General features: G+C 39.7%; 1 protein-coding gene across 3 annotated transcripts in view; it reads left to right on the top strand.

The window, feature by feature from the left end:
• Window positions 1-511: 511 nt before the first annotated feature.
• Window positions 512-15,607, top strand: part of arhgef12a (Rho guanine nucleotide exchange factor (GEF) 12a) — a 41,402-nt gene continuing 26,306 nt past the window's right edge. For 2 of the 3 annotated variants that reach the window (XM_031749881.2, XM_039598140.1), the window contains exon 1: window positions 512-1,847. In XM_031749881.2, the coding sequence (XP_031605741.1) occupies window positions 1,816-1,847 (32 nt within the window). In that variant the 5' untranslated portion in view covers window positions 512-1,815. The remainder of the gene's footprint in view (window positions 1,848-15,607) is intronic. The other variant, XM_039598139.1, reaches the window with a different exon arrangement.

Below are 15,607 nucleotides of genomic sequence, written 5' to 3' on the forward strand. Positions count from 1 at the left end.
GTCGTATAAATGACTCTTGGACTGGAAGGTTCAACACTTTAGTAGTTTGTATGGTTTTTTTTTCTGAACGGATAAATATAAATGCATGAATAATTTATTGTGTCAGTTTCATGAGTGCCTTTTGCATCCCTATTTGACTGTTACGGCACACACAGCTACTTGAAGCACTATTCAGAAGGAGACTGACTAAGATGAAGATATTCATGTGTATACATTTAAAAATGATCAAATTATAACAATTTTTTGGCCCAGTGGTCATTATTTAATATCCCTGCCAGCTGCACACGCCATTGAGGCGCTGCTTGTTATATTCAAAGCCTACTATAGTTGCATCATACACGAATAAATTAGACATGTTTAGTATTACTGTTACCAGTAGTAGTAGTGCTTGCTGTCGTTGTTACTCGTTTTCCAGTAGTGGTCCCTGATATTAAGCTGAAATAAATTCTCCCCGGCGGCAGGAAGTGGTTAGTCTCTCCCAACTGCTAGCCAGGGCGTTGCTAGCGGCAGAAAGTGGGATTTTTTTGGTACCTTTCCTCAAGTTATACCCTCGAACAAACAGTGTTGTACGTTAGGAAAAAATAACGTTTAATGTTCGCTAAAAGTTTCAAGCCCCTCGACGCTTTTTTGTCGTTGTTTACACGGGAGCGGTGGTTACTTTCTTTCCCGTTAGCTGGCGGCCACATAGCTAGCCTGCTTTCCATCCACGGGAATTCTGTCGAGAATTGACGATTTTTTTTTTTTGGAACATGGAGTCAAGAGACGCTGTGCTGTGCTAACGGGCTCCGCTGCATTTTGTTTCCTCAAGGAGTCTTTTTGAAGGACATAACGCGAAGACGGATCGCAAGCCAGTGAAAATACACGAGGTTTTTGTGTATGTATATGTTTCGCTCGTTGGCCGGCTCATTGTTGTGAACGGGAGTTTGCTTAGTTTGCACTCGAAACAAGAGCCCACGAAGCAAAGTTTTTTGCTGAAAGAGCTCATCTGTTTTGTTAGCTGGTAGCTGGTGAGATTCAACGACTGCCAGTTTGCAGTGAGAAAGGATTTTTTGGGGGGAAAACCTATGTGCTTTTTTAAATGACCATTTAACCCATTTCGTTTCTTTTTAATCAAAACGGTTTGACGTTAGCTGCAGTTGTTTTGCTAATTTCTAACACGGGTCGTTTAAATTCGGCATTTAGCGATTCTCCTGGTCACGGGAGAGTCGTCCCCACAGCCACAGACAGGCATTTCTTGGAGCAGGGAATACCTAATGGGACTGGAGGAATTTCCAGCATCTTCACCGATCATTTAGACACCGAGGCTATTCGGCCGAGCAGGGGTGTTGGCAGACGGACTACATCGCAGGGCCAAGGTGTCAGGAACGTTGGGATACGGATTGTTTACATACATCATATCGGCGGAAAACTGGGATGTGAATGCAAAGGAGGCACACGAGGAGTTCGTACATACACGACAACTTGTGTCAGCTGCACCAGTATATTTATTATTGTTGCCAAAATATTGTTTATTACCGGGGTAGGACTGCTAATTCGACCAAGGCCCCGATTGATTTTTATGATCTGCACTGTAGATTTTTTGCTGTCATTTAATTTTAACAAGAAGTGCTGGTTGCCTGGTTGTAGCTTAGGCTCATCTGGTGTTTGGAGGTGCCTTGCAGCAACCTCACAGTGAACTGATTCCCAGCATCGTTCTCAAAATCCCTGCCTACTCCAGACGAATGCCAGAGAAAGACGCTCCAGGAAATCGCCTCATCACACTCTGGAAAATGTTAATCGGATATAATTTGCTGCAAATCTAGAACCGGAAGCCCAATGAGTGACACACAGCCCAGCTTCACTGACAGGTACAGTAAACAACCACCTTTTATATTCTGTTAATGCACGGTTTTCACCTTCAAAGTAATAAGATCATAACATTTTTGTGAAAGACCCTTGATTTGGTTGATCTGAAAACGTGTTTTACACGGTTCAGGTGAAACACTGACCTATGTAGATGATGCTCGGTAATAACTGTTATTCAGTTACTAATGAAGGACATCAGATCTTGATGGAAACTGCTGATCTCAGCATGGATAATGGAGTTCTCTGTAGACTGTAAAATACTACTTATGGACTGGATGAGAAGGACTGCTACTGTTTGTGTGCTAGGGAACAGTCATCCAGTGATCCCTGTACACCTTTCAACATCACTATTACCCCTAAGCCTTTAAAGCTAAACCTCTCCTACACCTATTAAAACAATCTCTGGATTTAGACAAAACCCTAGCTCGGAGAGTAATCATCTTATCTAAGGCAGTTGTCACCTTAAACTAAAAGGTTGGACCAGCTGACTAAACAATGTGTCACAGCCTTCAAGAATACAGCGATGGATGTGTCCAAAACTACTTCAATGTATGGACACGTGTGTCCATCACTGATTTCTGCATTGCATCGTGACAGTGGTTTTTGTGCCTGGACAGTAAAGAGGTTTTTGTTCTGAAATGATGTTCTCTGGCAGTAAAAGCTGTTGTATTGCATCAAACCTTCCCACCTGAATGTCACATACCTGCAAGGAGAGAAGGAAGGAGTCCGAATAGAAGGGGGGCTTATTGCACCAGGTTGGGATATGAAATACCCTCATGGCTAGAGCTAGAGGGAGGCTAAAGCCCAGCCCTAGTTTTTTTTTTTTTTTTTTTTTTTTTTCAAATAAATATGACCCCCCTCCCCCACTGCACTGATGGCAACAGTGGCTGGCACCAACTGCTGGCCTGTACTTTGAATTATTGTTCTGGATATATGGTCTGTTTACATTGTTTTCCACAACAGTTGCTGGTAGTAACAGCACTGATCAATTAGGTTTTTGGTTTGTTGCTTGCCCACTCTTGCCTTATGTGTGTCTCTATTTCCCTGATTTTGCCTTCGCTCCAGCCATGCGTGGTGTTGTGCAGTTTGTTTTTTGCTCTTTTGGCATTGGTGGGAGGATGCATTCAGTGTCTATTGGGGTTGGGCTGCCAGCCGGTGGGTCAGTTTAGTGTGCAGTTCACTCTTTGTCATAGTGTTCTGCTGATCTCCACGATTTTCCCACACCCCTGAGGCCCTCTCGGGAAGTGGTACTGAGGGGTATACTGCAAATGAAGTTCAACACAACCAGGCTTTCTTTGCGTTAGCTGGCTGGACCAAACCTAAAACCCCAGCTGGAGATAACGGGTATCACAACAGTGGTTCTCAACTTTCTCCGTTAAGCAGAGCTTTTTGCTTCACGCTCTGTGCTCAGAAAAGCAGTGATTCGTGAGGCATATGACCCTTTTTCTACACAAAATGACCCCTATGAGTGACACTTACTCCAGTCAGAGATGTTATCATTTGATGATGATAAAATGGTGATTAAAACTCTATAAAGAACAGAACATGAAAAAGATAATACTAAAATGCAACAAGAGATTAATACAGTTGAAAACTGTTAATTTGGTGGCTTTTAGTGCACAGTAAAACAGTTTAATTCAAGTTATTTATTTCATCATCAGACTTGGCAGCAGATCAGAATCAAGTAAAACAATATTTATACATTTTCTTCATTACCAAATTAATACATGGGCATTTCACTGACAATATGACACACAGTTTGCACTTTATTCAGAAATTTTAGTAAGTTGAGGCTAAACAGCACATAAAAATCCTATTAGCAGAGAATCTATATTGCGCTTAAGACATGCTGTAAATAAAACAGTCAGTGAAAACCTGGCACTTTGACTTTGACCAAAACTCAGAAGATAGACTTTGTTTTCACCATGATTTACCACAGTAATTTAGCCAGGTAAAAAGGAAGCCACTTTTATGACACAAACCTTTGACTTGAAGAGTTAAGCTTCGTAATACACCCCCTCCAGTGTCATTACTAATAGTAAAAAATAGTCAGTGTGGGCAAACTGGTGTTTATCACCCAGGTATTTCAGGTACTGTCAGGGAGGCTGATTGGAGTGTGACTTCACTGTTACCTTATTGGAGCAAAAGTTTTAACCTATGTCTGTAATCAGTTTTCAGCTGACAAGCCTGTCAATAATGTATTCAATATCATTGATTCTTACATAAATATGCTCTCAGTTGTAAAGCCAGTATCAGTCACAACCTAATAAAGGCCAAAGTTTTCACATTGTTACATAGCCATCAGCTGAAAACGAGAGATGTGAGATGTCATGATCAGCAAATGTCTGGTAGTTTACTGTGCTAAAGTCTTTAAAGGAGGAACGGTTAACTATATGTCAACATCGATAAATGTCTGTGGGCTAGTTGAGTAATTATATCACCACTATTTTCAATAACAGGACACTGGAGTTGATATTTGCGTCACTGCAGTGAAGTTTGTTTCCTTATGATAAATGTTTTCATGAGCAGTTCTGACAGCCCAGTCTGCTTGTATGCGTCTCCAGTATTTGGCATTCCTCCCCGATAATGCACCATGCCTCTGCTCCATCTAGTCAGCGCTGATACTGAGGAAGCTGCGTCAGCTGCTCTAAACCGTGCATTAAAATGAATTTCCAGAAGTCACTTAAAGCTCTGATCAGAAGTTTCCAACTCAGCAACAGAGGAAACGTGCATTTCACCCTAACATGCAACCTGCAAATGAAAAGACAAAGTCCGGCCTTTTAGAAGTGTTTTTTTTGTGGGGAAAAAAAACTTCAGTTCAAGTGATAACCAACATTTGAAATGAAGCAGGTTGCAGGCTGTAGTTTCAGCTTGCAGGATTAAAAGCTAGTATAGCCTGTAACATCTAGGTAAGGGCGGTCAAGCCAAATACATTTAAACAGTTTTTCCTGATATGTAATCTTGGTAAACATTTTCTCTTGAGGTCACCTAGGTTGTAGTAATAGATGATGATCTTGAGGTAGAGCTGGGCGATAGAACGATAACGATATGTATTGCGAAATAACTTTGTTTTGATAGAAAAATGAAACTATTGCGATAGACCTCATCTCTCTCTCTTCCTGTCTTAAAAAAAAAGGAAAGCACAGCCAATCCAAATTAACTAGCGCAGAGCCGAACCAATCACAGCCACAGCGTCACGTCACATGACTTGTTATGTACAGCACAAGTGCCAAGCCGCACATGTGTATTTGTTTGGGAAGCAGCCAGCCGCCGTGCCGGCCGGGTAATGGAGAAAATGAGTGTGCCCACTAGAGAAAAATCAACCGAGAGCTTGGGTGATCAGGCTACCGAAGAGAACACAGATGACAGTTCCAATGCCGGAGAGATTGTCGAAAGGAAGGGCCAGAGAAGTTCCGTAGACTGAAAGCGCTAATTCGTCATCGAAAACAACCAGGAGAATCCCTGCGAAGCAGCAACAGTCAATTGGCTTTCTCCAGCGTCTTACCATATGACAAAAAAGCTAAGAGACATAGCGACATTACGAATGCCATAGCCTACTGTCATGTTAAAGACATGCTACCAATAAACACATTCGAAAATGAAGGATTCAAGCAGCTAATTGAGGTAATAGCTAAGCTATACAACAAGGAGAGATTGAGAATTTCCTTTTAGTTCTCAGTTTATTTGATATTGACAAAAGTTAGTCAATTTTGTCTGTTCTTCTGTAAAACAAACTAAGATTTATTTTTAGAATTAATATTTTGTTTCTAAGTGGAATTGATAATTTAGTCTGTTTTGTTTGTTCTATTTTGAAACTTAAACGCTTTAGCGGCTACCTTTTGTGTAGTTTGCAATATTTGCCTTTATTTATCTGAAACTGAAGCCTCATGTTCCTTAAGTACATCTGCCCTGTTGAACTTATTATGGGAAATAAATATTTAAATCAAAACAAGCTGCTGACTATTTCACATTTTACTTGTGAGCAACGGCACATTTAAATCTTACAAATATAGTTATTTGGCTTATATCGTGATATATATCGTTATCGCCTGAAATGAAAAAAACATATCGTGATATGAAAAAATCTTATATCGCCCAGCTCTACCTTGAGGGTTAGATTGCTTTCAAAGAATGCAGTAAATGCTTATTATTATCATCATCATTATTATTATTATTATTATTATTATCATATGTGCATATATTTCCCTTTCTGTAGTTTCATGTGTACAAATGTACATATCCATGCACACACTTTTTCACTATTTGAAATGAATGTGTGTGTTAGAGAGCATACAAATGACATAAGTTTCACAGGTATCTTTCATTGCAAGTGAGTGAGGCTTGTCTGCTGGCATTATGTTCTCTTCATGCTCGGGACGGGATAGTAAACTCTCCAGTATGTCTCCTGCTTTCTTCTCATTGGCAGTAGTTATCTCTTTTAGGCTTTTCTGTTTGTTGCTTTGCTATGCTGGTTGGATTGTGCTGTGTTATTTTTAAGAAGTACACCAGCCCCTCTTGCAGCAATATACCGCCACCATGCTTTGTGGTTGGGATGGCGTTGCAAGCGTCATCCTTAGTGCTTTAAACAAAATGATGGTCATTATGGTCAGACAGTAAAGTTTTTGTTTCATCAAACCAGTTGAAAGTATGTTCTTTGTGTGAAGTCACACATTGTAGTCTGGCTTTTTTGGGGGCAGTAGTTTTTTGCTTTATGAGCAACCTTTCAGGTTATATTGCTATACTTTATCTATACTCTGTCAGCCAGCAAATAAGTGCTTTTGTCCAGTTTCAATACAAGTTGCTTATTATTTTCCAGGACTGATTTTCCATTTTGCATCAGACTTATTTTTTGTTTTACATTCATAAGCAGTAGCTGCATGTCCCAGTGGTCCCCCCTCGCCCCCCCGTCAGAGTTGATTTCTTGTGTCCCATGATGTCAAGCAAAGAGATCTCAAGCAGAGTTTGAAAGTAGAGCTCATCAAACACAGCAGTTGTGCAATAAATTTTATATTAATAGAGCATTGCATCAAGAATTGGTTTTGATTGTTTTATGGAGGTGATGATTCATTTCAGTGGAAGATTTGGAAGTTGTAGTTTGTGGTTGTGCTGTATATTACACTAAAAGCTGCTTTTTATTATTTTGACCTCAATGGGGAAAATAGTAGAAAAAAGCAGATATAAAGTGATCTGTTGCCACTGCGTAGATGTTAGTTTTCACAAGTTTTTTTTTTTTTTCTTATTTGCTGTATTTTTTTGTTTTGTTTTGTTTTTGTTTTTTACATGAATTGGCTGCATGGCTAACACATCCACAGAAGAAAAGGAGAATCAATTCAATAATGAGCTGAAGTGCTGCAAATACTTGTTTTTAGATAGCTTTTGATCACATTTAAAAACTAGGTTGAATATTTATTTCTAGTCCAGTGAGTCTTGATGAGCATTTTTCTTTTTATTTGGATGGATGGATAGAAAAAGAACATTAATATATCCTTGCAATTGTAGCTGTGTTCAGCATCTGCGCCACACTGGCATGCTGCTTTACATAATCACTTCTGCAGCTGTCCTGTATTTTGTCCTATGTGAGATCTGGTGCATTTACCCCATCTTCTCTTAAACGTCCAGTGCTGATTAACGGACATGGCTTCCTGCTTAAGGGAGCTCAATTATTGCTCTGGTCAGTCTTGTAAGCTTGATTATTTAACAAAATTTTTCATTACCTAAAACGTCATGCATTTGTTGGTATAGAAAATGAAAAACAAAATAAAATACATTTTAACAAGGGCTATTGGGGGACACAATGTTGACAAGTAGGACCAGATCATAAAACCCACAGCCTCTGTGGGTGCTGACAGGGGCAAAGAAAGGCCCCAGGCAAGGCAACAGCGACTAGCATGGCGGCAACAGGGCATTTAACATAGAGCTGAAGCCCACAGCCAGCCTTTGCAGTGATTGCTCAGTTTCTTCGCTTTCACAATCTGGAGGCGAATGCAACTATTAATGATTCCATGGGGTTCACCTGTGAAAACTTGAGTATTAGTTTGTCTGGATGGGACAGGATTCTCTTTTAGTCCTCATGACTGGAGCTACATTAAACAGCAAGTGACTTTGTGCTTCTTTTTATTTTTTTAACCCTAACCCTCCCTAAAAGCTCAAAGCACAGCCGTTGCTAAGAAAAGGGGTGTGCTTTGTTTGGAACACAAGAAAAAGAGCTTCTTAGTAAAAAAAAAAATAATGCAACAAAGCAAGCAATTTATCTGGATTGTTTTGTTTGGGTGCACGTTAGAGTTAGCATTGAAATTTGTAATTGGGTTCAATTACGTGCTACATGTTTTGTTTTTTTTGCTTTTTTTCCACTTTGTCCCGACCTGGGATATCTAGCAGTCGTGCAGCAAAACCAAAAGATTACTGAATTTTTCTCCAGGATGATAGTAGCACACACAATGTACCATATAAACCACCTAAAGTCTTCACCAAACAACTGACCAAATTCTTTGTTTTGGTTATTTATATAATGTAAATACGGATCTTAGGACTACTGCTCACACCTGAGTGTCACTTTCGCAGGCACACACCAACTCTGTTCATTCTCATCCAGCTCTGTTTCACTCTTTTTCAGCCATAATAACATCCATGTTATTATGGCTTTTTTGCTTTAATCAACCTCTCTCTCCTGTTATTACTACGTTTTATTGTGGTTCATGTTAGAATAGAGAGTACTTTACTATTACACCAAAGTACAAATAAAAAGTGGTAAGGTGAAAACTGCAACCCAGTGAAATTGTCTGGGTCTTTTTCATTACTTTTTTAAGAGTATTAATAATTCTTCTTATCTCAAGCTAATAAAAGGAAAGAAATATATCTAGAAAATGGCATGGAGAAGACAGGGGAATGAAAGAACCAGTGGCCCAGGGGTGGTGATGTTGGATAGTGGGTGGAGCCTGGATATTAGCTGGGCCTCTTGAGCATTGAGAGAGTTGGGGGTCTATCATCCAACTATGTGATGTTGATGCATGTGGACACCCTATACTGTCCTGCCCCTCCTGTGCTGTTAGCCAGAAGAGCTTCAGGGCTCAAACATTACTTTCACTTCATGAAAGACAGGATCACAACAATAAAGAAAAGGGGGACGAGGAAACAGAGCTGTCTTACCCAAGTGTCAAGTCCTCACATGTCCATGTAAGGGCTTTGTGGGCTTAAACTAGGCTGCTGCCTTCAAGCTAACTGTGGCAGTGAAGAAGCCATGCTATTATGCTCAGTGCTCCAATAGATTTGAAGATAAATTGCTTTTACAGTATTTATTTCTCGGCATGTCAAGTTGATAAAGAAATTATATTATAACTTAATTTCTGGTACTTTTTGGATCCAGTCTTTGTCTAAAATAGCCGGAAATGGATAGTTGACGTTAAAAAGCAGCATCCCGGCTGTAGCTCATTGGATGCATTTTAATTGCCATGTTGAGAGTCCTCAGGATGGAGAGATGCTCTAATTGAATGTTTTCTGTGTTTGCTATGAAAGGCTGTATTGTGGAGCGAGCTAGCAACATGCGGCTGCACTGTGATTAATCTTACACTGCCTGTTTCAGCTGATTCAGAGATGACTCAACAGACTGACACACGCCTGCTTTCTTTTCTTTCTTTTTTTGGGGGGGTGCTACAAGAACCATTCTAAAAACACAAGTTGTATTACCTACCCACAGTTTTTTAATCGTATAACATTCCTTTGATAGCAGATAGCCAAAACAAGAAAAGAAAGGCAGGACAGGGAATATGTGGGGATACTTTTTCTTCCGCAGTCTTCTGTTTACATATTCTTGTAGGCCAGTGAATATCCCTAGGATAGGCTGTTTCCCTTAGTGACAAATTATTTTTGAAATTATCTTGCTTTTCTCGGGCTAAATTGCTTTAATGAGCATAATGTCCTTGAATGAATATTTTATGATCTTCAACCTGAAAAGATGATTAGCGGGGGGAAAAAAATATTGTGTCATCCGCACATTAAAAGTCTTGTGAGTTCAGAGAAGTTGCTCATTGATTAGAAAAGTTTGCCATTTGTTGTATTAGGCCTCATAACTTCAAACGTTTTGGCAGAGTAGCATATTCAGCCACCTTCCTTCCTTTCCCAGTGCTCGAGGACAGCAGACAGCATAGCGTGAAGAAATGTCTATCCCCCGGCCTTCATGTCAGGAATCCTGATGAGGTTTATTGGGGCAGAAAGGGCACAGTTTTCCCCCTGAGGCTGTAGCTTGAGCTCCAAAGCTATTGGTCTTGTCTCTCCAGTACACACCACACCTCCTTTCCTGTCTCTCTCACTCTCTCTGTCTCGTACACTTACTTAATCCTTCTTTCTGTAAATCCATATTTCAGTGTACACAGCACCACATGGTAACTATGCTTAGGTCACATATTGAAAGTGACATCATTGCATTTGACATGAGGTCAGGGTGAAGTGCAGACAGTGGTTTATAAAGAGAAAATGATGGTGTGGGTGTAGAGAACCTCTTTGTCATTGGCAGGGAAGCATAGGGAGTGACGTCAAGCAGACTGTGTTTTTTGTGTGTGCACCCAAATTGTGTGACTCAGGTATATAGATTAGATAATAAGCAGTCTCTTTGTGTTCTCTCTCATTGGCCAGCTGCAGGCATGAATCAGACTGTTCAAGTGACTGTATTATTACACAGTGGAGATGAAATCTTACTTCTAAGGAGATGGGATGGGGAAAAAAGCAGATTTTGCCAGTTCCATAAGGTACTTGGCTGGCCAGTGGCATAATGTAGCACTGATATCCAGCTGAGGACATGATGCCATCACCACAGACCTGCAGTTCAGCTCTGCAAAATTTTCCAAAGAAATCTACCATCTCAGGGTGTGTAGCTGTGTGATGGTATACACTTCAACTCCTGGAATGGACACACCTCAGTCTGATCTCCGCAGGCAACTCCCAAAGTGTCCAATCCTACACTAGTAACAGACCGGCACCACCCCTTCTAGCCCCAACAACGCCTGGCTGTGCTGTGAACTGTATTGCTCTGCTTCTGGTAGGGGACTTGCATTATTGCAACTTCCTTTAATGCAAGTTACAACAGCAGCTTTGTATGACCAGAGATAGTAAAGGTAATGCTTGGCTTATGAAGCCAACTGTTTTCCTACCTTGATGCATCCTGCCAGATCTTACCTTGAGTATGAAATGTTTTATTTTTCTCTGTTGGCATACAAAACGCATTATAATACAGCTCTGAGATAAACTTTAATAATCTCCCTAGGTCTGCTTAGATTAATTCTAAGAGGAACCGAGAGTAATCCGAAGTATTTCCTCTGAATCTTGCATTACTTTGCCTAGTTCCTTATATACCGTTTCCCTTCCTCTTTAGTGTGGGAGACCTGTGCACAGAAATGGCTGTGCATCAGAGCTCCCTTAGGGCTGTTCGTCCTCCCTCCTTCTCTTCTTTTTCCTCTCTCCACGGGCTGGTCTGGTCCCGGCCTCTCTTGCTGCCACTGTTGCTGCAGTTGGCCCAGCTCTGCCACAGTTTTCCATCAAAACACCAAACCTCAATGGAGCATTCAAGCCCAGGCCCGCTCCAGTGCTGCCCCTCCCTCCTATCCCACCCTGTTCTGACTCTGCCTTCTTCTCCCTTTCTCGCTCACTGCACAGTTAATGGCTCCGTCCAGGAAGAGGTTCCTCACTTAGACTTTATATAACTGGATCTGAAGTATTGAATGAAGTGTGAGTGTTGTCTGTGAGGTTTCATAGGGAAAAAATAAAGCTGGTTTTAGCAAGTTGGTTTTGTAGCTTCTCTTAGATCTACATGTAAGCTGTGATCTAAAAATGTTCTAACAAAAACCACAATGTAGAAGAATTAAGTCGTTGTCAGTGTAGTAACAGGATTCACACGGTCCAAGATGGTTTTGGTTTTTTTATTACTAAGAAGGCTGTTTAGAGTGTTGCATCAGTGTGCAACTTCTGCAAGCAAACTCAGAAGCTGTTTTGTTTAATACTTAAACTGCACCGCAAATTTTCTGTTCATATCATGCTGTCCTTTGTATGTTTTTGTACTGCAACCAGTGATTATTAACACTGAGTCTTTTATACTCTTGTTTGTTCTAGCAAATCTAAAAAAATGAAAAATGCTTTACTTGTTTTATACAGTCCTTGAAACCTGACATAAACAATTAATGGAGACTTGATAAGAATTAAAACTTTGCACAGTTTTCATAGTATTATCAGGGGAGGAGGGGCCGTGGAGATGATCGTCAATAAGAGTATGTACTGTGAAGTTATGGGCTTTAGTGTACGTCAGTAATACTTTTCACTACAAACTATGAAGGGAGACCCTATAGTATGAACAGACTAGCAGACTTTGCAGTCGCTGCAGTCAGAATCTATCAGAATCTATGCCACAGCAACCAGTTCTTATCAGAATTTGCTTAGTCACAACTACTCTTTTTCCTTTTCATTGTTTAACTCCAGCTAGCACAGATATTGTTAGACAAACCTGAATTGTAAGCCTGAGCTACACTCCCAATTGTAAGCCTGAAACACTCCCAGTTCAGCCAATTAAGATACTTAGCTATCCATGTGGCCATGACAATTACTTTTCTTGGACAGTAACCCTTGGGTTAGTGTTATGAATGCATGCTGTTGTCGTAAATTGACAAACCAAGGTAGCATTGTTTTTGGACCAAAATCCATGTTCCACTTAATACCGCTTTTCAGTTTCTCTTTAACTACAGATGTGATGAGTTGAATATAAAAGAAGAAAAAACTACACTATTTAATGTATTTCCAGTTTACTCTTTACCTGAACAGTCCTAAAGATTACAGCTTTAATCACTTATTGATATTTTTCATGCAGAAAAATATATATACCGTATTTTCTGCACTATCAGGTGCACTTAAAATCCTTTAATTTTCTCAAAAATCGACAGTGCGCCTTATAGTCCGGTGTATGAATTCTGGTTGTGCTTATTGACCTTGAACCAATTTTATGTGGTACACGGCGCTCAACAATCTGTCACAAAATGTTTTAGTACGACTTTGGTAAGCTACGAAGCCGCACCACTTGATAGATTGTCTGAGCATTACGGCTAGCGTAGTCAGGAGCCTCACGGAGTAATCTGCGTCCAAACCTCCGTCCATTTCAGGTCCCAAAGTCAAAACGAACACTGCAGCATCACTGAGAGTTAAAAACTGTCTCAATTCATTCATCTTTAATAAAATGATCTGCGTTGCTGCTTTACCAGGTGTAACAATTAAGTTTAACATCTAGGCATCCATGAAAACAGAATTTATTACATTTAAAAGAGTTAGAAGTTAGCAGGAAGTTAGCTCGCTAGTTTCCAGCTAAACATGATATAGCATGTTCTGAGAGATTTCTGAAAAAATGAAAACGTACAGCTCTGTTATCACTTCCAACATAAATGAAGACAGAAAACTAAACAGCAGTGACGTTTGTAGCGTTATTGAAGTTGGACTAGCTGGTATATAATGATGTGCTATGTGATCGCTAGCGACACAGCTATGTTAGCATAACATAAACACAGTGAAGCTGGAGGATGAATGCTAACTTTTTTCCACTCGATAAAAGTTCCCGATGGTTATGGACGAATGCAATCGCATGGCAGGATGCTGTAAACGGACCAAACTTCAGTCAGGAGAACAACTGAGATAACCCATCCACAATATGAGGTTAGTCATTAATATACTGCAAGAACATGGGAATAGAGCAGCTGCGAGACAATTCAAGATTAATGAATCAATGGTTTGGAAGTGGAGGAAGCAAGAAGAATGAGTTGAGTAAAATTTGACTTATCTTACTGTTTTGTTTCGCTTAGTGCGCCTTATAATCCGGTGCGCCTTATGTATGAAAACAGACCCGTTCATCGACAGTGCGCCTTATAATCTGGTGCACCTTGTGGTCCGAGAAATATGGTATATTTAGTTTCTGAAGAGTATGTAGAATGAAAAGTATTTCTTTTCAACTCTGTCTTTAGTAGAGCAGGGCGATATGACCAAAAATATTTATCACGATATACATTTGAAAATTTGCGATAACGATATAACTGACGATATAATTGACACTAGAAAAAATACTTTACAACTCCATAAATTTATTAGTGCAAAAAAACAAACAAACATCCATGTATTTTCACTTAAACAAGCAGCTGTTTTTTATGTGCGTTAAAGTTATATAAAAATTTAACAGTGCAAATGCAAATTCCGTGCTGACAGTTTAACCAAAAGGCATTTCCAGTGGAAATTGGCCGACATATCCTCAGCATAACCATGTATATTATCCACAAAACTTAAAAAGAGGTTATACACACACAATACTGTAATATTATGTTGAAGCACAGTACGTATCACTCCGCGAGGCTCCTGCCTACGATAGCCGTAATGCTCCGACAATCCATCAAGCGGTGCGGCTTCGTAGCTTAGGAAAGTCGTACTAAAACATTTGACAGATTTTTCGAGCGCTGTGTACCACATACAATCGTTTCGAGGTCAGTAAACACAACCAGAATTCATACATAAGGCACATGGGATTATAAGGGGCACTGTTGATTTTCAGAAAACTCAAAGGATTGATTTTAAGTGTGCCGTATTTTCCAAAAAACATGGTGATAACGACGGCCCACTAGCATGCTCTACCAAAAATAGTGCTTTGTTGTTTATCTGAAGGACGAAAGCTAAACCAGTTCCACACCACTGAAGTTGCAGCATTTTTACAAACCAATTCTGGTTCATCCGTTTCATTCAACGATCTGCTTTCGCCCTTCTCATTCTGCGTCGCCGCCATGCTTTGTCCACCATGTTGGTATGAAAACAAAGGCACCGCGCATGTGCGTTTTACCCATATTCTATCGCGATATTTCATTTTCTTATTGTTGCCCAACATTATACCGGTATTACCGCGAACGGTATGATATGGCCCAGCCCTACTCTTTAGTTACTGTTATGATTGTAATTTAATTTGGTGGGTTATGGGAACCACAAAACCTGTTATTGTTATTGATGCACTGAAATGTAATTATTATAAAAAATTGTCACACTCTATTCTGTTTGTCTTACAGACTTAATAGAACTGTGTATTTATCAGTCCTTTTTGCTTGAGACAAAACCAAAATAAAATGAGACTTTTAAGCCTTTGTTTGTCATTCTGTTACATGTATCGGGTATGATGACTTGTCGTCAGTTATCTAAGTGTTGTAGAAATATGGTTTATCTTACCCATCTTTAAATGTCTTATTTTAAGCTGAGGACACTTGCGCCCACATTGAAACTTTGCAGCTTCAAATTGGCTGTCACCAATTTAGTCTTAGACAACAGTCACAGTAGCTGTGGAGAGTTTACCAGTGCCAAAAGTTTAAAAAAAAAAACCTTTCTGTAAAAAACAGTATTTCTGTTATGTGTGTTGTTTTTTCTTTTTGTTTTTTTTGCCTTTTTTTTTTTTAACATGCAGTTAACATACCATTATGTAGATGCACAGAGAAACAAATGGGGAATGAGTTATGACTAAAGTAAATAACTATTACTTCAAAGATGGATTAGCAGTTGTTATGTGAATATGATCCACCTTTTTGACTGTCAGTTTGGGCTAATATGATGAAGCCCCTATCTGTCATTGTCTCATGTCAACTATACCTGACCAAAAAAGTTTTGGAAAACTTTGATTAATGCATGTTATCCTTCTTTTCTGCATAGGCAATGTTTCCCAAACTTACAGCTACATTTACAGCTGAAAACTGATTCCAGTTCATATTATACACAC

Source organism: Oreochromis aureus, linkage group 14, assembly GCF_013358895.1.
Source record: "Oreochromis aureus strain Israel breed Guangdong linkage group 14, ZZ_aureus, whole genome shotgun sequence".
Lineage (NCBI taxonomy): Eukaryota > Metazoa > Chordata > Actinopteri > Cichliformes > Cichlidae > Oreochromis > Oreochromis aureus.